Below are 21,555 nucleotides of genomic sequence, written 5' to 3' on the forward strand. Positions count from 1 at the left end.
GTTGAGCCTCTGTTGTTGTTTCTCAAGGGGCACAGCCCTGAGTGTGCCCTCAGTCACCTTGTAATAACAATTATTTTGTCTTTGTGGTTTTTCCTGGCTGCACCTAGCTATTAAGCTCCACTAATTGCTGGCTGATCTATTGTTTTCAGTAATGCCAGGGGCATACATTGCTCCACAGCTGGGTCCATTCAGACTCAGGCTCCTTTGATGGGATGTTCCTGAGCTCAGTGTTTTGAGATTTGTTCTGACCCTGGTCATATTCTCCCTCGTGGCCTCTTTTCCCAGGTCACTCCAGCAAACTGGCCAGCCTATAGTTTCGTCCATATGTCCAGTCGATCCACCTGTCTCCTCCCAGTTGCCTCTCCCAGGCACAATTTCTGAGCCAAGGCTCGAACTGGGGATGGCGACGATGTCACACTTTTCTCTGGCTCTCCCTCTTTTAGAGTTGAGTGCATGGAGAAGGGAATTCGCCAGGGGCACGGGGTCGGCAGTACCCTCCATTCTGCTCAGCTTTCCCCTCATGGGTTGGAACCACAATGTTACGAACCAGAGCAAGGACAGTTGAGGCCCCATATTCTGGGTGCACCATGCTCAAGGTAGAGCCTTTGTACCACCAGCGGGGACTAGTTGGAAGAAGGGAACCTCTACCTCTTGGCTGCATCAGCCTGCAACTTAGCTTCAACGTCAGGATGAGATGGACAGGGTAAGAAGTGCCGATGCCTTGCCCCTCCTGGGAAGAAAGCCCACTGACTGGTTGCTGGGTGGAGAGTGATCCCTGTGTTCTTGGCTGCACCAGTCAAGTGGAATTTCCACCTCGCTGAGTTCAGAGAGGTGAGGGAGTGAGGTCTTGATTCACACAGCGCAGACTCGGGGCTCCGGGGAGGGGGGCGGGGAGGAGGGCCTCAGTCAATTAAGTGATTAAGCATCTGACTCTTGATATCGCTCAGGTCATGAACTCACAGTTCTTCATCAGCACTGTGCTAGCCAGGAGCCTGCTTAGGATTCCCTCTCTCCCTTTGCTCCTCCCCCCACTCTCTTTCTCAAAACAAGTACATAAACTTAAAAAAAAAAAAAAAAAACAGCACAGACTCTTGCTGTTTTTAACTAATGTTAGTAGGTTTTCAAAAAAATTTTTTTAAAGTGCTTATTTTTGAGGGAGAGAGACAGAGAGAGAGACAGAGAGCAGGGGAGGGGCGGAGAGCGAGGCAGACACAGAAACTGAAGCAGGCTCCAGGGTCCGAGCTGTCAGCACAGAGCCTGACGTGGGGCTCGAACTCACGAACTGTGAGATCACGACCTGAGCTGAAGTCAGACACTTAATCGATTGAGCCACCCAGGAGCCCCTGTAGGTTTTCTTGAGTTAAATCATTTCTTCATTTGCTATATGTCTTTAGGATCATTTCCAGCTATTTTTCATATTTGTTTGGTTTCTTTAAAATAATTTTCAGAGGCACCTGGGTGGTCCAGTCGATTAGGCGTCCACTCTTGATTTTTGGCTCAGATAGTGATCTCATGGTTTGTGAGATCAAGCCCCGCATCAGGCTCTGTACTGATGCATGGAGCCCGCTTGGGATTCTCTCTCTCCCTCTGTCTCTGTCCTTCCCCCAAACAAATAAATTCAAAATAAAATAATTTTCGCCAATTTCACTGGGGAGCTGATCTGCATAACTCATACCGCCATGCCAGAAGTTCCTACTCCTGTACCGCATTTGACACTTATAATAGAATTGTATTGTGTTTGGCTGTGTATAAGAGAAAGCCCAAAGCAACGTGGCTGTCAGTGAAGTCTAACGGCATGTACCCCAGGTTGGTTTGGCATCTCAGGGTCATCAGGGATTCCGCCTTCCTCTTCTCTCTGCTCTAGCAAGCTAGGATGCAGCTGCATGTTCCTGAGACCTCATGGCCTTAAGCTGGCTGCCAGGACTCCAGCCATCTAATCCATGTTATACACAGAAATGAGGAAGGGGTAAGGGCAAACCCACTCTCTCTTTTAAGGCGCCTTCTCAGGAGCCCTGACAAACAGCTTTTCCTTATATTTCATTGACCAGAACTTTGTGTCTGTTTTCAGCATTTTTATTTTTTTAATATTTATTTAATTTTTAAATGTTTCTTTATTTTTGAGAGAGAAATAGAGAGGAAGAGAGCACAGGGGAGGGGCAGAGAGAAAGGGAGACAGAATCTCAAGCAGGTTCCCATGCTACTAGCCTGTCAAGGGGCTCAAACCCACGAACTGTGAGATCATGACCTGAGCCCAAATCAAGAGTTGGGCTCTTAACCTACTGAGCCACCCAGGTGCCCATGTTTTCAACATTTTTAAGTTAGAAGATTTTATTGTGTAAAATTTCAGCTACTTACCTTCTCTTGGAAACTCTGACAAGGCCCTTTGAAAATAATTGGCCAGAGTGCAGGAGTAACTGCCTCTTTTAGGTGGAGCAGGTTAACAAGAAAACCACAGGATCAAAATGGTGCCACTTAGGTTAAGGCCCCAAGACTGTAAACCAGGGGTTCCTACCTAACCTAAGTGAAGTTTCAACCTCCTGCGGAAATACAACCCTTAACTGGTTAGGAGTTTTCTGATAAGCGCCAGTGAGGTATTCTGTCACGCAGGTCTTGTCTGTCCCCTAAAGGAAGATGAGGTTTGGCACATAGTAAGACCCTCTCCCCTTCCCTCTCAGGGAAGATGATCTTGTCTGAAACAATCCTTTCAGTCTTTTCTTTTCTGTTGCTTACAACTTTCAGGCCCCACCCTCTTTCCCTTAAAACCTTCCATTCTGTACAACCCCTTGGGGTGCCCCTTTACTTGGTCGATGGGGTGCTGCCTGATCCATGAAGCATTCCATAAAGCCAATTATATCTTCAAATTTACTCAGCTGATTTTTCTTTCTTTCTTTTTTTTTTTTTTTTAATAAGTCCTGTTCTCAATAGTAGTTGAGTTTAGACCGTTGGCTTAGAGGAGAAAAGAAGTAAGGGAGAAGAGAGCCAGCTTAGGATGGGGTACCTTCTGAATGTTGAATACTTGTTTGAAAGTTTGGCAGTCTGTTTTTTATAGCAAAAAATTACGTGAGTTGTTTTTGTTTAGTTTTCTGTGTCATTCATTCAACAAGTACTTATCGAGAAACGTAAATGTAAGCACTGTTGTAGTGCTGGGAATACAGAGGTGAGTCAAGAAAACAGACAAGGGTTTCCTGCGCTTGTGAAACTGACATCCTAATGGAGAGACAGTCAGTAAATATATAAGTAAGTAAAATATATATTACCGTATCAATGGCAGTTGAGTACTCCAAAAACTTGGCAGGAAAGGATGGGCAGCGGCAGCGGGAGTGTTTGAAATGAAAAGGGGGTAAACGGGCAAGTCACTGAGAAGGTGACATTTGAGGAAGGGGAGGAAGTGAACCACCTGGATATGGGGTGTTGGAGGAGGGTTGTTTTTAAGCTGAGAGAGTAGAGAGTAGTGGGCACAAAGGCCCTGAGGCTGGAGCATGCCTTTTGCTTTGTTACAAAAACTGCCGGATCAGAAGAGATTTAGCCCAGTGAGCGAGGGGTGAGCAGTGTGTGGATTGGTCGCAAAGGAGACGGGAGTGGAGCTGACTGCAGTCGTCTGACTTCCCCTTTAAGGGGACTCCTCTGGTTTTTGTGTTGAGAATAGACTTTAGGGGCCAAGAACCACCTGGGGGATTGTTTTAGTACCGCGGGTGAGATGTGCTGGTGGTTTGGACCTGAGCTGTGTGTAGTAGGGGGTACACATGGATGCTGCACATACTTAAACACGGAACTGACAGGATTTGCTCAACATTTACTTGAGGGTTTGAATGCAGGACACAGTTCTTATCAAGGGTTAATGCAAGTGTTTGCGCTGGGCGAGTGGAAGGGAGGAAATGGGAAAGACGGTGGTAGAAGCAGGGAAGGGGCAGAATACTGGGAGCTCAGTTTTAGGCAAGTTCACATTAGAGAAGCATATTAAATAGCCAGCAGGGTGTGCTGGTTGAGCCTTTGGATCCCTAAGTGTGGAATTGGGAGTTACTGGGTATAAGTGGTATTTCTGCTGGACTGAATGAGTTCACCGAGGAATGTGTACAGACGGGGAAGGGGTCCAAGGGCTGAGCTGCAAGCCACTCCAGCACTAAGGGGTTTGGGGACCAGTAGGCTCCTGTGAAGGCCTCTGAGAAGAATCTATCAGGGGGGTGGGAGGAAACCCAGGAAGGGGTGGGTACTTGGAGCCTGACCTTGGGGGTAAGAACAGTTCATCCTACCGCCAGAGGGAAGGCGCTAACACAGGTGGGCGGATGGTTGAGATGTTGGCAACTTGTTTTCTGATTGCTTCTGTTATTTCAGCGTAGTAGAAAGCAGGCTCATCAGTGGAGAGAGACTGGAGCTGGGGGTAGGGAGTGGAGGTCAGAGGAGCAGCGGGGGTGGGGGGGGTGAGACGTCTGGCACGTCCTCCAGGAGAGTGGAGAGGGAGGGGACTAGGGAGGTGCACAGTTGGACGGCCAGCGGCCTCTCCAGGTTCATGGTCTTGAGGCAGCATGGCTGACCAGCCTGGCCATGTTTGGTGTCATCCTCATTCAGCTGGGGGCCGACAGACCCAGAGTTTGGGGTAGTCTGGGGCCGTGGAGGAAACCAGGGCTGGGGTTGCACCAGGTGGGCATCAGATGACCAGAGCAGCCAAGGGAGTTGAAGGTGTATGTAGTTAACTGTGGAAGTGAAACATTGGCCTTTACTCTGATAATCTCATCTGTTTCTCTTTTTGGCCCTGTCCAGTCTCTTTATGGTTTAGAACTATTGTAATTTTTTTCACTGTAGGCTATCAAGCCAGGCATGTTTTTTTTTTTTCGTTTTTGTCTCCTGCTAGCAAGCTAATATAAAAACTGTGCTTAGCTAACTGTTTCAGTCTCAGAAACCACCAATTCCTGGGGTGTGAGGAGCAGCCCCCCAGTCCTTCCCCTGGCAAGTCTCCCAGGGTAATTGGCCTGCAGCAACCCCTCCCACCCCGAACACCTAATGTTTGAAGGATGTCTTTTATACTTTCATACTGTCCTCTCCTGTTCTTCTCTCCTAACCTGCTAATGAACTCCTGAGGGCAGAGTATGTCTTGTGTCTTCTGTTGCACATAAGCGCCTGAATGGTTGGCTCTCAGGCTGTAAATTATATTCGTTTATTAACATTCCGCCTCCGTTGTGAGGGATGTGCTGTTTGTATTGCTCATGTTCTCTGTATGGGAACCTTCTGGGCCACTGCTTCCCAGCATATGGCTTAGTGTCAGGTTCTGTTGTCCTGTCCTGTCACAGGATCTGGGGTTCCTCTGCCTGTCTCGGGAGGACTGGCCCAGTGTTTTTGCTAAGAAGCCCCACCCAGGGTGAGCCTCAAGCCAGGCCAAGCTGGTCATCTTTGGAAAGTGCTGAAATATTTGAACCAGATGGCCCTCTTGCATATAAGGTCGTCTGTCCCGGAGGCCATGGAAACGTGAGCTGCCCATCTGCCTTTGGGCCCAGGATCCTCAGGTTGCAACAGGAGGGTTTAGGACATCAAAGGGATTTTTATTTTTATGCAAACAAGATCCACAGAGACTGGGAAGGTGAGTCGGAGATAAACAAGGGGAATTTATTTTGGAAAACCTGAGATAATTTCAGGAAAACCTGAGATAAATTCTCAGGATAATTTCCTGAGATAAATTCAGGAAAACCTGAATTTATTTTGGAAAAGCTGAGATAATTTGCACATGTGGGAAGCAAAATAGTTTAGCATGAGGAGACCCTTGAAGACCTGTAGTTCTGGAAGGAATACGTGAGAGGTGAATGTGCCCTTCCCCTGTGGTAAGGGGGACAAAAACCACCGTGCAGTTCTAGGTGGAAAGCGCATTCAGATCTGTCTGTACTTCATCTCTGTGAGCATGTATTTAACATCTGGGGGATGATATTTGTTCATCACCGTGTTAGGTAAGACGGAGGAACCTTGTCTTCGGGTGCTTGCAGTGTTTCCTGCCACTGGGCGCAAGGGCTGGTCCGGATACAGCCTCAGTGGAGAGAGAAGGCTTGGCCTCCTCTAAACGTAGAGGCTCCGTACCTGCCAGGTCTGTGGTGTTGCGTTAGTGACACTGGGATTCCGGTGAGGGAGAGAGAGCCCTGCTGGCGTGAATAGAGGCCAGTCCGCTGAGAGCAGGACTTAAAAGGATAAGGAGGATTAGCCGAACAGAGGAGGGGACCCGGGGGTCAGGTGTGAGGAAAGGGGGAGGCGCAGGAAAGAGGAGTTTGGACTTGATACTCAACCAGGGAAAATGGCTTATGCTTTGGCTGTTTGGCAGGTCCCCTAGAACTTATGGGAACAAAGGAGAAGGCACCGTGTTCACCCCAGAGGTACCTCCCCACCATTCCTCCTCATCTCTGCCAAACTGGAAATGTCCCTGTCGGCCTCAGGTCCTCGCCAGCTGTGATCACTTGATCGCTGAGCCTGGAGGCCCTCCTCATTTGTTTAATCCTACTCTTCTATTCATTTTCTCTGCTTCTTGTAACCTGATAGTCCCCTCTTCTCTGAGTCTTAGCTCTCATGCCTGCCCAAACTGTATTTCTAAGTCACAAATGATATAAGTCCTCTGTGTTAAAAATTGGCAATTCTCTGCTAAATCTAAACTTCATGCCTCTTCGAACCTGGCCCCCAGTCTCCTTTTTCTTTTCTTTTCTTTTTTTTTTAAACATTTATTTTTTGAGAGACAGAGACAGAGCGTGACTGGGGGAGGGGCCGAAAATGAGAGGGAGAGACAGAATCGGAAGCAGGCTCCAGGTGCTGAGCTGTCAGCACAGAGCCGGATGTAGGGCTCGAACTCATGAACGGTGAGATCATGACCTGAGCCGAAGTCGTACACTTAACTGACTAAGCCACCCAGGCGGCCCTCCAGCCTCCTTTTTCTAGCTGTGCTCTGGGTCTGAGTGGCCATTTAGGAGAGGTAAAAATATTTTACAGTAAAGCATTTATATTTTCCATAGGTCATGGAACAGGATAGACTCTTCAAAAGCACTTGGGATGTATGATGCCAACTACTTTCATTATTAACTATTCATATCTATAACACAGAACTAGTATTTATATTTAGAATGATCCCATATCACCAAGGAAAATTTGAAATATGGTTAGTAACTCAGCTTTTAAAAAGACAGCAGAAATACACGGCATCTTTGGGGGAGGATTTCTACCCAAAATGACAAAAATTTTTTAAATATCTGGTGCTTAGGGGCGCTTGGGTGGCTTAGTGGGTTATGTGTCCTACTCTTGATTTCAGCTCAAATCCTGATGTCACAGTACGTGGGATCAAGCTCAGAGGTAGGATCTGTGCTGGCAGCACGGAGCTTGCTTGGGATTCTCTCTCCTCTCCCTGCCCTTCTCCCCACTCACCTGTGCTGTCTAGTGCGCTCTCTCTCTCTCTCTCTCTCTCTCAAAATAAATAAACATTAAAAAAAAGATCTGGTGTTTAAAGAGATCAGATTAGGTTATCTGGAGAACGCACTTACTATGCCCAATAAAGGAAATGTGGGGGGGTCGGCAGGCACACCCAGACCCTGGGTCTGGACCTTATCGGGAAGACCAGAGATGAGCAAGATTTGAGTGATCGCGAGAAAGCAGGGGCAGATATACCGGACTCCTCTGTGCCGGCGGACCCTACATGGAGTTGGGGCCCTAGCATCACACATGCCGTTCCTTTGTTGTCACTGATTTGAATGGCACTTCTTAGAACTGCAGGCAGAATCTTTTTTGACTGAGCACCAGGAGGATAAGAAGCCAAGGGAGACACATTTTGGAGCTGGCTGCCTGGAGCGTTTTTCAGAAGTGGGAGCAAACACGTAGTCACATCCCCACAGGGTAAATAAGAGGCAGAAGAGGAACCGGGTCCCCTAGGACGTGTGGCTCATGGGCCAGTGGTGAGGCCGCCTTCCCTCAGGCAGAACAGGGCTCTTGCTCAGCATTTCTGGGGGCAGCAGTGGCAGTTTAACGGGGAGGAAGGGTCACTGTAGGCAACTCCTTAGGAGGCAGAATCCTCAGGGAGCTTGAGCAGAAGCGGATGTGTTCTAAATGCCCTCAGGGACCTGCCACTGTGACCTCACCCTCCCCTGCCAGGGGCATGTTCATTCCGCGAGAGGAATGTTTTTACCAACTCAATTCAGTGGGCAGCGTGGACGCTTTACACACACTGGCAGGGGGCGGCGTTGCCAGGATTAGTGGCTGGCGGAGCCTTTCCTTCCCGGGGGATGAGGTTGCCTCCTTCCCGGTCTGTGAGCCGGTGGGGGTGGGAAGGGAGACAGCGCTGCCCAGCCAAGTGGGAGGCTGCCTGGATTACCACACTGCCCCCTTCTCTTAATCCTCCTGTGGACAGCAGGGGGTAGCTGGAGAAGCCTGAATTGTGGGTTCGTTCCTGGCTGTCCTCCCACGTACAAAAAAGGATAACAAGGATGAGCCTTTGTTATCCAGTGCGTTTTTGCAGTCAGTTCTTACTGAAGCCAAGCCAAGTTGGTCCAAGGGAAAACAAAGCTGCAGGAAACATGGACCTTTCTTACACCTTCTTGAAAATGCAAGTCATGTTGCCTAGGAAATACTTCTGTCCCCTAGCGTGCTGCACACCGCCAGCATTGGAGCTATGGAAGAGGCCGCTGAAGTTATTCCAAGAAAGCGTTGGAAGTTTGGTAATGAAAGGAAGTGTCATCTCTCCCCTGCCTCGAGGCTGGGTTTCTGGGAGTGCACACGGCCAAAAGGAAACTGTGCTCAGCTTTGGGAGGTGACTGTGTGCCGGGCTCCTGCACACGCTGGCCGGGTGTCCTGGCAGGGCTGGGTGAGGGCACGCGTGGGGCCGTGTGCAGAGATTCCCAGGGCCGAAAGCAGTGTGGTGAGTGAGAGGGTGCCAATTGGTTGGAAGGATGTAGGTAAACAAGAGTAAATATACATACAGCAGTGTGCAGCCTGCCCAAGTTCAGAAGCTGGCTGCTAGACTTGGCCGGCAGCCTCTCCCCCGCTGGCTCCAGAGCAGAGGGGAATCTGCAGGACTGACGGATCACAGGTGCCTCCCCCTGCTAGTTAGGAGGACACTTTTAAAGCTTTTCCTTCTCACTCGACCAGGTAGTCTGGTGTGGGTGAACGGCTTGCTTGAATGGTGGGTAAAGGTGTGACTGTGGACACAGCGATGGAGAAAGCCGGGGGTGACACGCCCGGGAGCCCTGAGCCGTCCTTCCTGGCGACTCTGGGTGACCCACAGGTGACCCTCGTGTCCGTCCACAAGCGGTGGTCCTTCAGGAGGAATCCTGGGACCGGGGGCTCCACCAGGCCAGTGACTTCGGAGGAGGAAGGAGAGTTTTCACAGAAGGTTTTGAATGGAACACGGGGAATCCGTTCCAATCAGGTCAGTGCAATTGCAGAAGGGCTAAAAAGCCGAGAGGGAGTTGGACGGGCTTTCAGATGGAGGTTCCTCCCTTGTCTTACGAATGGGGGATCAGGGAAGCGCGGCCGGGGTGGGGAGCCAGAGTTGAGGTGATTCTCCAGACTTTATCCAGAGATAAAGTCCATCATGGTAACCGTTGGGTTTCTCGCTTGTTTTTAGGATATTTTGTAAGCCTCTGTGGGGCAAAAGTTTTCCGGAAGGCAGATCAGACAAAAATGGAGTTTTGCCCTCTTTTTGCTTTTTAAAACGTGTGCCTTATTTTGTTAATCTCCGTATTTCGACTAAATAAACATTTTGAATGTGTTGCTGCAAAACGAAGCTGTTCTTCTTAAGCAAATGAACATTTTGTTAACCCAGAGGTCAGGTCATGTTCAAAAGTAGGGCAGTGTAACGTTTTATAAGAGCCTTGTAGTAACATTTCCGGGTGGGACTGGTGGTTTGTGTGGGGTCTTTTTCATTGATCAGGGCAGATGAAAAAATACCAGTTAGCAACAAAGGAAAGTTTTGAAGTCCTTTGACCCTTTAAGAGTTATGTTTGTTTCTCCTGGGTTTTATTGTTTAAAAAGTCCCCACATTTGCTAAAGGAAATTTTGTGAAAAGAGATTTTTGAAATGTACTGTGCAAGAGATTTACATCTGTTGAAGGAAATCTCTGAATGCCCTTATGCAGTGCACGGTTAACTTTATATTTTTAGCTGAGTGTCTAAGACAGAAATATTGGATTGGGGTGGGAATGCTTAACATTGCTTTAAAATGTTCAGAATACTACGTCACAAAATCCAGCCTATGTCTGAGATATTTGAATGTGAAATATCCTAATTTTTAAATGGCCATTACTAATCTCATGTAACTAGGGGAGCAACCTGAACCTGGCTGGGGGAGCCTGTCTGAAAGGAGGACCCAAGTAGAGGCCCACGTCGAGGCTGTGGTCCTGGGGATCTGGTGCAGATCTGGGCTCTGCTGTTGTGGGTCTGGGGGACCTGGCAGGTGGGTCTGGGGACCTGGCAGCTCCAAATGCCCCACTGCAAAGTGGAAGTAATAAGTGCCACCTCACGGGATTGTGAAAGCACTTTGTGGAGTACTACGGAAATGCAAAATGGTATCGTTTCTGCCAAAATTATGATTTTCAGTAGAATTCCCAACTCAAGATGTGTTTGGTGCCCTCTGAATGTCTGGTAGAACTGTGTCAGCCAATTAATCTGTCGGAGCACAGTTCTAGCTATTTTTTTCTAGAGCTCTGATTACACAAGTAACATGTGCGCATTATACAAGACAAATTTCGGATGAGGCAGGGGGAATAGAGAAAAGTATTAGGAAGAAAATGTAAGCAACCGTATGCCTTAGCCATATATGTGTACATGTATCTATTTATTTATTTACAAACAGAGGATCAGGCCGTGCATAGTATTACGTACCTTACATTTTTTACTTAATATTTTGTGGACATACACCCACACACACATGATGTATATTCATCTATATTTATATACACATCTGTATCATCAGGTTTAATTGCAGTCCTGCTTTTAAATTTAGGATTACTTTTAGAAAGAATCTAACTATTCTCAAATGGGGGAAATTTGTAGTAGCTGGTTTAGGATGAGAAGAACCAAGCTAAAAGTCATTTGTAATTGAGTATTTGTTCATTGTCAACAGTGTATTTACTCAAAGTCTATTATAATCAAACTTTGGATCTACTTGAGAGTTAACTTGTTTAGTACTTAGTATGTCTTTTTGATGATAGCCATTTTAACAGACCTGAGGTGCTATCTCATAGTGGTTTTGATTTGCATGTCTCCGGTGACTGGTGACGTTGAACACCTTTACATGGTACCTGCTGGCGATTTGTACATCTTCTTTGGAAACGTGTCTGTTCATTTCCTCTTCCTATTTTTTTGTTTGTGTGTAAATATAAAAATAAATATAAATATAAATTTTGCTATTGAGTTGTATGAATTCTTTATGATTTTGGCTATTAACCCCTTATCAGATATGGGGTTTGCAAATATTTTTCTCCCATTCTGTGGGTTGTCTTTTCATTTTGTTGATGATTTATTTTGCTGTGTAGAAACTTCATAGTTTGATGTGGTCCCACTTGCTTATTTTTGATTTTGTTGCTTGTGCTTTTAGGTGTCATATCCAAAAACTCATTGCCAGGATCCATGTATGTCAAGGAGCTTTTTCCTGTATTTTCTTCCAGAGTTTTATGGTTTCTGGTCTTCCATTTAAGTCTTTAATCCATTTAGGGTTAATTTTCATGAGTGGTGTAAGATAGGGGTCCATTTTCATTCTTTTACATGTGAATGTCCAATTTCTTGAGCACCGTTTATTGAAGAGACTATTTTTTCTCTCCACTGAGTATTGGTTCTCTTGTCAAATATCGTTTGACCCTATATTGTTATTTTTTAAAATGTTTATCAATGATTTGCACTTCTTTTTCTGAGGATTATATTTCGTAGCAAGTTCCTATTGTGCATTACAGAGTAGCATACATTATAAATATGCATCCACACCTTAAGTCTTTCAAAGGAATATACTTGTTTTATGTTTAGCTGATCATACCTATAATTCTAGGCATAAACTTACATTTGTTAGCCATTCTAGAAGACAATTTTGTGTGATGAAATGCTAACTAGATTATTTCACCACATGTGACAATCACATGGAATTTATCAATAATGATGATAATAATAATAATAATAAGCAAAAATAATCCCAAGTTCATTGACTTCGGTCATATAATTATCTGAGTTCATAGTGTTGCTGTGACATTTCTTCTAACCAGTGGTACTGTTGCATATATTTAATGTAGGTCTTTTACATCCTGATCTTGTAATTCTAGCAAACGACCTAAGGGAATTATGACCTTATGATTCTGGCTTAGACCGTTTCATTCAAATATTAAAAAATATTCCAAAGAAAAAAATATTCCAAGATACTGACAGTTGCTTGGTAGTGACAGGCTCGTTATGTAAAATTTCTTTGACGGGAAGGGCTTGCAATGTAGTGTTCTCGGAGAAGCTGAAAAAATGCTTTTGATTTGGTAAAAGTCTGATGGGATATTTGTTAGGATAGATGTAAGTTAAAAGCAATGAAATTCTCTGAAACTGTTCATAGTAAAGCTGTTTGGAATGAGATTGCAAACAAGTTCTCTGAGGTAATAATCGTGAAGTGCTTCTTGGAGAGGTCTTAATCGTTTGTGAATTTCTAAATTTTATTTTGTTGTGTGTAGAAAACAGCATGCATCGTATGTATATATTGAGACTGGTTTATTTTATTTAACTTAATGCACTTTTTCTCCCAAGAAAATGGATGTACTGCACCCAGTTTCTCAGTAAGAGTTGATATTTTTCCTTGCTGTGGTCAAGAGAAGGAAATAGGCAATACATTTGTCCAGAATTTCCCAGGAACGACATAGTCAACCCCACAGCTGGGGTGGCCCTCGAGGGCAGAGATCCAAGTGTCACACACAGACAGCCCAGGTATGTAGTCAGCCCTCATCAGTGTTTGAATTAGTGCCTGAGTTTTGGTTGGTTCGTTTTTTCAGTAAATAAAGTTGAAATAATAGTTGGTGGAAGCTCTTTCTGGACGCTTGTAAGACATCCTGGAGGGACAGTTTGAAGGGGTTGGAGTGGGGGCTGGGGGATTATGTATACTAGTTTTAATCATTAGTTTTCCTTATCAGTTAAATGGTGGAAATAGTAAGTTCCCTGCCTACCTCCTTGGGCCACTTTTGAAGACCAAATGAGCCATGTGTGTTGTCATAGTCCCTGGCACACATTTATTATGTTAGCCTTTTAAATCTTTTTAGCTTTCCGGCCTTCCTGCAAAATTGTAGGGTGGGTATTTTTACTACCCCAATTTACATGGAGCTAAGAAAACTGAGTTTCGGGTTTGCTCAGACGTGGCTGGAATTCATACCTAAGACTGTCAGATGTACCCTCAGTAAATTCCCAGCAAGTAGGAAGGACAGATATTTACCCAAATATGTGAAAGTGTGTTGTAGAGTATGAGACCATGTATATCACGAGTGCATCATTGTTGTCATCTGTATCACAGTGATTAATAATGTTTACATCGTGTGGTTTAACAAGACATTTTCTGGGGCGCCTGGGTGGTTCAGTCGGTTGAGTGTGGGACTCTTGATTTCTGCTCAGGTCATGATCCCTGGGTCATGGGATCAAGTCCTGATTCTGGGTCCACGCTGGGCGTGGAGCCTGATTACGATTCATTCTCTCTGTCTCTCTCTGTCTCTGTCTCTCTCTCCCCCTCCCCCCATCTGTTCCTCTTCCCCGCTCACATGCTTTCTCTCTCCCTTGCTCTAAAAACACAAATATAGAACCCAAGGCATTTTCTTCTTTGCCTTAGAAAAAGTCCAAAACCATATGTGTTTTCTGATGGAAGCTTTTTTTTTTTTAATTTAAATTTTAAGAACCGAAAAACATAGACAGTCTCACCCACAGGTAACCTCAATTTTATGTATTAATAAATCTGCATACATACAGGTTTAGCAACAAGACATTGATTCTTCCTCAGTGGAGGTTTTAGAGACTGACGCCAGTCCGCCTGGGTGTTTCATGTGGGATCTTTTCTTGAGTCAGACAATCTCTTCGGACCCTCCCTCCCTTAGGAACCTCTGACATCCAGGGATTTCTCAGATAAGGGTAGGGCCTGGCAGTGACTCATTCACAATGTATTCCAGAGGATGTGGAAGGTCCCGGAACCACTGCCACCTCTCCTTGTGTCCTGCCTCCTCTTGCAAATGTAGTTGCCTTGAAATGCATTTGCAGTTAGGAATATTGAAGGGAGCAGAATGAGTGCCAGTGTTCTGCTGTAGTTTTTCTGAAGTACCAGAGACCCCGAGAGGTGACATACTAAGGGGCGAAGGCCCGACTCAGAAACCAGCAGCCGGGCTCAGGGCTCCCGGCTGCTCCTCTGCCTCCTTACTTTGCTCACTTGCTGAGGTGTTAGCCTGTTCCTTATGTGGCAGGTAAGATGTGGCTGTTTTTCCGTGTTTTTCCGCATTTTGCTTTTCTGCATTGCAGTCTCCTCCTGTAATTAACATGGCTAAAAGGAAAATGTAACCTTAAATGTTGTTTTTAAAAAAATAGCCTGCTGGACTTTTGAGCCGGATTTAAATCCTAGCTCTTACTTAAATTGCTTTGTGACCTTTGATAAATCGGAGTCTGTTTCCACAGTAAAATGGTGATAAGAATATCTCTTTGTAGAATTATCTTGAGCATTAGAGATATAAAGTGCCGTCCCCATAAAATACCACTGAGAACCATTAACTATTTTCTCTTATTGGATCTGCGTGCGTATGGAAGAACCAGGACTTCTCTGTATTTTGAAAGCTCGGGTGCGTAGAGTTGCGTGGGGTGGAAGTTATATGCTGGAAGAATTGCATGCATGTATATCATTTTTGCCTTGGAAGTTGGTAAGGGTGTCATACACCCTTCAAGGTGAAAGAAGTCTCAAGGATAAGTGGGTGAGCGGTGTCCTTAAGGTTGACGGAGATCCAAGTGAGACTAAGAGCTCTCAAAAGTGGCTCTAGCGGTCCTTGCTTTGTGCACACGGTAGAATTGCTCATTGATTTGTGGTCACGGGCATTTTCTACAAGGCATGCCATTTCTGGGCTTTTCAATTTCAGTCTGGCTTTGAAACCTTTCATCAAAGCGTGGCACCCCATTTCCAATTTCTTCATACCAGGCTGGCCTGTCTGCACATCTTCTTTTCCTTTCCTGGCTCCATCTTGGTGAATCGACCACTTGTATTCCTTTACCCGTCTTTTCTTTTACAAGCCCTGGCACTCACAGCAAAGTCCATGTGCCCTGGGTGTCCAGAGAGTAGCAGAGAATTGAAGTTCATGTTTGGATTCCCCTCTGTGGAATTTCCCCCTCCTCCTGTGTTTCCAGTCCCTTCTAATCCTGATGCCCAGTATACTGATAGTTTGTTAAAAATTCCAAAGTTAGTTCATCCCCAGTGTGTTGTTGGGCTTGCCAAAGAAGTAAGTCCCAGATGTCTGTTCTCAAGAAATATACAAGTCAGTGAGAATTAGGCAACATTAGGGCTTCCATAAAGTTTTCCCAGGACACACTTTGTTCCCTGGACCCCCTCTCCAATGTGCCCTTAAACCTCAACGTGTTTGTTTGAATTCGTTTGAGTTTCCCCCCTGACAAAGATTCTCCTCACTGAGGAATGGAATTAAAACCACACACACGTACCAATTGTATACACTTAAAAACTATCCAAACACCCAGCAACAGTTATGAGGTTGCTTCTAAACCAGCAGAGACTTTCGTGTTTCATAAAGTTGTGTTCCGTGCAAAGCAAAGCTTTGTCTTTCGTAACTGCTTGTCTTTAGGAACCTGCCTGTCTAGAAGGGGGGCCTCTGAGTATTGTTTGCTACAAACAAATAGCTTCTAACGCTTCTGCAAACCCTTTTGGCAGGAGCATAGAATCCATAATCCAGGGATTAAGAGCTAGCATTGTGGCCTGGGGGTTGGTGAGTTATAGCTAGATCTACCTAGGACCAAAAAAATAAGTTGGGTAGTAAATCATTAGGGATTTGTTTTTCCAACAGACTAGGTGATGGAGGGTTATGTCTTGTTTTAGGGAGGCCATTCTACTTATTAAGATACTGTATTAAAGCAAGTGTCCTTGATTATCATAGTTTTTCTTTTAGCTTTTTCAATTAATTATTTAATACCGGTTACAATCAAGTCACGGTTCTGGATCTCCTTTTACTCCTGTGTGTGGTTTTTTTTTCTTTAATTTTCAGTTTTAAACTAATTATTTTTTAGAATTTGGTAATGTGTGCGCATTGTACAATAGATTATACGTTGAAAAATAACTCTTCCTCCCCTCTCCTTGCCTCCGCCCCTGATCCTCCTCAGACTCTGTACCAGTTTCTTATGCCTTCTCCCAGAGCCCGTCTATGTATATACAAGTAGCTATGGGGATAATACTCCTTTGCTCACAAATAGTGCTAGCATGCTATGATAGAATGAACTTCGGTGACTCTCCCAACGAACTACAGCTCCTTGTATTTAAGCCCTTATATAATTCCTTCCCGTACTGACTGAGCTTGGCCATGTGCCTGGCTGTGGCCAATGGTGAGTTGGCAAATGTGATGCGAGCAGAGGCTTGGTAAGCGCTTGCATACTGGGACTTGTTCTCTGGGAATGTTCACTATTGTGACACTCCCTCCCGGAACCCAGAAACCACCAGCTGTGAGGTACCCAGCCTAGCCACGTGGAGATGCTCCATGGAAGAGAACTGAGGTCTCTGCTGACAGCTTCCAGACAGTCACCGACATCAACCTGCCAGCCATGTCGTGGACAAACCATCTTCTTGGAAGTGGAACCTCCAGTCTCACTGAGGCCGCCCCAGACGATGCCATGAGGAGCAGACAAGCCTTCCCCGCTGAGCCCTGTCCAAATTGAAAAACTGTGAGCTATCTCTCTGAGCCGCTAGATTTGGCTTGTCAGGCAGCAACAGATAACTAAAACACTGTATTCACCGTAAATTCTGTGTCTTGCTTTTGTTCACTGAATGATATATTTGCTCTTTCAGTATATTTAGAGCTGCCTCATTCCTTTTTTAAGAGCTGGAAAGCATTCCTCTGTATAACTGTGCAATAATTTCGTTAATTGGCCTCTTATTGATGGGCATTTACGTTTCCAGTTCTTTGCAGCGTTTAATATCTTTGTTGCATGCTTGATTTTATACGTGAACAAATATATTTATTGAGTAAATTCGTAGAGATAGAGTTGTTGGGCCAAAGAATATTTGGATTTGTCATTTTCATACATAGTGCCAAGTTGCCCTCATGAGAGGTGATGCCCCCACCAGCTCTAGGGACTGCGTGGATGGTGCCAGCCTGAGTGGTGAGAAGGGCCACCGTGCTATTGGAGTGTTACATTTCTTCCTTACTATTGTTTCTGCAGATGTTGAAAAGGCGTTTGCGTTTCCTGTTTGATGGACTGCCTCTTTTCTGTTGGATTGTTGGCCTTTTTCTTTTTAGAAGGAGCTCTTTACATTTTAACATAATTAGCTCTTGCTTAGTATGGAGCAAATCTTTCTCCCCCCCCCCCCCCCCCCCCCCACCGGTTTCTCATTTATCATTTTCCTTGGTCAGAGCCATATTTTCTCTTATTGTGGTTAGATTTATCAGTCTTCTCTAGCTTTTGGATTTTCTTGTTTTTCTGTTTCTTTTCTTGTATTTAGACTTGCCCTTGCCTGAGATTGTAATGGGTATTTTCCTGTGTTTTCTTGTATTATTACTATCTGAGGTCTCAGAAATATCTCTTGGTGTATAGGTCCCAAATTGTGTTTTTCCCAGTTATCCACTTAATACCGTTGTGCTAGGTCATCCTTATCGTATACTGCACTTCTGTACCACAGGTAATTTGATTTGTACCACAGGTAATTTCAGTATATTTATTGAATGCAATGAACGCTTGAGTGGCTATCCCGTAAATTACTTGTTTACTTTTTTTTCTCTACTATTTTAGGGAGTACTACAGTGAATGCTGTTAAAACAGTTCTTTATAATTATTAATCCCAGACTAGTTTCGGATTTCCTTTGTGGATGTACAAATGAACATTTATAGTCTGCTTTAGAAGTTATTTAAACTTTCTGGGCACCTGGGTGGCTCCGTTGGTTAAGCATCAGACTCTAGATTTGGGCTCAGGTCATGATCTCGTTCGTTGTGGGCTGTGGCCCCGCGTCGGCCTCTGCACTGACAGTGTGGAGCCTGCTTGGGATTCTCTCTTTCCCTTTCTTTCTGCCCGTCCCCAACTTCTGCTTTCTGTCTCTCTCAAAATAAATAAATAAACTTTTTAAAAAAAGGTTAAGGTTTGGTTAACGTTCTCAAAAAGCTGAAGTTGGAAAGATAGGCATTTTATTTTATGCACAGGGTTACGGAGAAGGTCAATCCATGTAATGGAGATTCATCTGAAGATCTAAGTAGGATTGTGTAAGCACAGAGACTGACATGCTTTTTTGTCACATACCGTATGTAAAGGCCTGTTCCCGAATTTCTGAAGCATGGAATAGTACTGGTATAAAAACTATATCTAATTAGGAGAGTGGTGAACCTGGGACCCTGTGAAAGGAGGATCTGGTTTTGTGAATGGAATAGGTGAAGCCACATCATTATGAGAAGTCAGGAAATTCTGCGTATGTACTCTGGTACATTAAGAAGATGGGTCCACTTAATTTGGTGAAACCCTTTTAATTTTAGGTAGCGACCACAACTGTCCTGAACACCCAGGAGGGCAGTGACGCTCAGTGGAGGCAGAACAGAGAAGTTCCCTCAGCTCTCCGCCTCCTCCCCCTCTTGGCCCAGCCACTCGTGCTCGTTTCCCTGGCTCAAGGAGCATACTGCCAGACCTTTTTCCCCAGGCATGTGGTCTGACCCCACGGGGCCTTGGAGGCCAGCATTCAGAGCAGGTGCCCTACAGTTGTTGAATTGAACCCCTGCTGAGAGAATGACAGGGACACCCCTAGAAGGAGATACAGAAGTCGGGTGTTGCCTATTCTGTGTCTGTGCATTGCAGCAGCAGCACCCCCAGCGTTTGAGCTCAAAGGACCACGTTCTGCAGGGAGATTTCAGGTATCAGCCAGAGGTGAGGGGGGCTCTGCTGAGAGCCTCCGCCCTCCCGTTGCGGGCCACTGTGCTGTCTGCCTCTGCTGGGGGCCTGCCACGCTCATTCTGTGCACATGAGCTGCATCACGCTCCCCTCCTTCCCTGTAGAGACCTCCACACCTTCGAGGTAAGGAAAACAAGGTGGGCAGCTGACTTCTAGGTTCAGAGTCACAGAATGTTCAAGCTAAAAGAAACCCACTGGAACCATTTCATTTGATAAATAATGTTTTTATATCTTCCTTTCCCTGCATTTAATGTTGTTATACTCTCAGGATGTTTTGACACCAGTGGCACCGTTTTCCATTTTCTCAGTGCCAGACAAGCTGGGATATTTTAGCAAATATTAAGCTTTTTAAAAAAAAATATTTATCTTTGAGAGAGAGAGAAAGAGAGAGAGAGAGAGAGAGAGAGAGAGAGTGTGTGTGTGTGTGTGTGTGTGTGTGTGTGTGTGTGAGTGAGTGGGGGAGGGGCAGAGAGAGAGGAAGAGAGAGAATCCCAACCAGGCTTCCCACTGTCAGCACAAGCCCGACGCAGGGCTAGATCTCACGAACCCGGGAGATCATGACCTGAGCCAAAATTGAGAGTCTGTCGCTTAACTGACTGACCCACCCAGATGCCCCACAAATATTTAGTTTTAAGGATGAAAAAGTGTTATTTCTTTTCCTTTTAGATCCTGCCTAAACATTCTTTGCCCGCTCGTGTCTGGGAGCCAGCAATGCAGCAGAAGCAGAGTTTCGCCTTTGACAATGTTGGCTACGAGGGTGGTCTGGACAGCGTGTGCCCCTCTCAGACGACCACCGGCACCATCAGCATTTCGGGCATGACTTGCCAGTCGTGTGTAAAGTCTATCGAGGGCAGGATTTCGAGTTTGAAAGGCATCGTGAGCATTAAGGTTTCCCTGGAACAAGGCAGCGCGACTGTGATCTATGTGCCGTCGGTCCTGAGCCTGCCGCAGGTTTGCCGTCACATCGAGGACATGGGCTTCGAGGCCAGCATCACAGAAGGAAAGGCCGCCTCCTGGCCCTCGAGATCCTCGTCTGCCCTGGAGGCCACGGTCAAGCTCCGGGTGGAGGGCATGACCTGCCAGTCCTGTGTCAGCTCCATCGAAGGCAGGCTGGGCAAGCTGCAAGGGGTAGTGAGGGCCCGAGTCTCCCTTGGCACCCAGGAGGCGGTCATTACTTACCAGCCTTATCTCATTCAGCCCCAAGACCTCAGGGACCACATAAACGACATGGGATTTGAAGCTGTCATCAAGAACAGAGTGGCACCCGTAAGCCTGGGGCCAATTGATATCGGGCGGTTACAGAGGACCAACCCAAAGACCCCGTTGACGTCTGGTACCCAGAATCTCAATAACTCTGAGACCTTGGGGCACCAAGGGAGCCGTGTGGTCACCCTGCAACTGAGAGTAGATGGAATGCACTGTAAATCTTGTGTCCTGAATATTGAAGAAAATATAGGCCAACTCCCAGGGGTTCAAAGTATTCAAGTGTCCTTGGAGAACAGAATTGCCCAAGTACAGTTTGACCCTTCTCGTGTCACCCCCGGGGCCCTGCAGAGGGCCATTGAGGCTCTTCCTCCTGGGAACTTTCAAGTTTCTCTTCCTGATGGAGCAGCGGGGAGCGGCACCGGTAACAGGCCTTCCACGCATCTCGCCTCCGCCCCCGCCCCCGCCCCCGCCCCCGCCCCTGCCCAGGGAACCCGGATGCAGGGCCTGTGCAGTACCGTGGTGCTTGCCATTGGTGGCATGACCTGTGCGTCCTGCGTCCAGTCCATCGAAGGCCTGCTCTCCCGCAGGGAAGGGGTGCGACGAGTATCAGTCTCTCTGACTGAAGGGACTGGAGTGGTGCTCTATGATCCCTCTGTAATTAACCCGGAAGGACTCCGAGCTGCTGTTGAAGAAATGGGATTCAAGGCGTCAGTCGTTTCTGGTACGTAGTTGACCCACGTGAAGCACACCCTGGGGTCCTCTCCTTTCTCCTTGCATCTTAGGACATAGTGACAGCGGCCATACTCACTGCTCACTGGCCAATGTTGGTGACAACATTCTGCAGCTTTTCCTTGCATGTCAAGTGTATCAGGATAGAAGAAGTCGAATTTCTGGGTGTATAGCTTTTGCCTCTCGTGTAGCTGGGAATAAAATGCTAAGTTCTTTGCATTTTTCTGAAGAGAACTCTGACTCTGTGTTCTTTTTAAAAAAGAGTGCTGTGGGGCCAGGGGGAACATCAGGCTCTTCTGTCTCCAGAAGAACCATCATCACACTCTCTGAGATTTCTCTGCCCAACAAAACAATAAAAACAGAACCGTAGTCTCACCTGGATCCCATTCTGTTGAAAGTGGGAATTGAGGGGATTCAGTGATGACTGCCCTTGCCCTCCTTGATGTCTGTGGGTAGAGGGGTGCATTTCTGCTGGGCGCCCGGGCCTGGGAGCGGTGGGCTGGTGAGCGAGTGAGACTCTCCTGAGAGCTTATGTTGTAGCCCCGTGTG

The 21,555-nt window shown here is 46.2% G+C and overlaps 1 protein-coding gene across 7 annotated transcripts in view; it reads left to right on the plus strand.

Moving 5' to 3' along the window:
* ATP7B (ATPase copper transporting beta) overlaps window positions 1–21,555 on the plus strand; it is a 71,982-nt gene that overhangs the window by 13,078 nt on the left and 37,349 nt on the right. For 4 of the 7 annotated variants that reach the window (XR_007154228.1, XM_047868493.1, XM_047868506.1 and 1 more), the window contains exons 1-2: window positions 9,110–9,376; window positions 19,738–20,998. Coding sequence is in view for 6 of the 7 variants with exons in the window: in XM_047868493.1 (XP_047724449.1) it covers window positions 9,128–9,376; window positions 19,738–20,998 (1,510 nt within the window). In the remaining variant the exon portion in view is untranslated. Of the gene's footprint in view, window positions 1–9,109; window positions 9,377–16,508; window positions 16,866–19,737; window positions 20,999–21,555 lie in introns of those variants that run through there. The other 3 variants (XM_047868524.1, XM_047868543.1, XM_047868532.1) reach the window with 2 other exon arrangements.

Source organism: Prionailurus viverrinus, chromosome A1, assembly GCF_022837055.1.
Source record: "Prionailurus viverrinus isolate Anna chromosome A1, UM_Priviv_1.0, whole genome shotgun sequence".
In the NCBI taxonomy this organism is placed as follows: domain Eukaryota; kingdom Metazoa; phylum Chordata; class Mammalia; order Carnivora; family Felidae; genus Prionailurus; species Prionailurus viverrinus.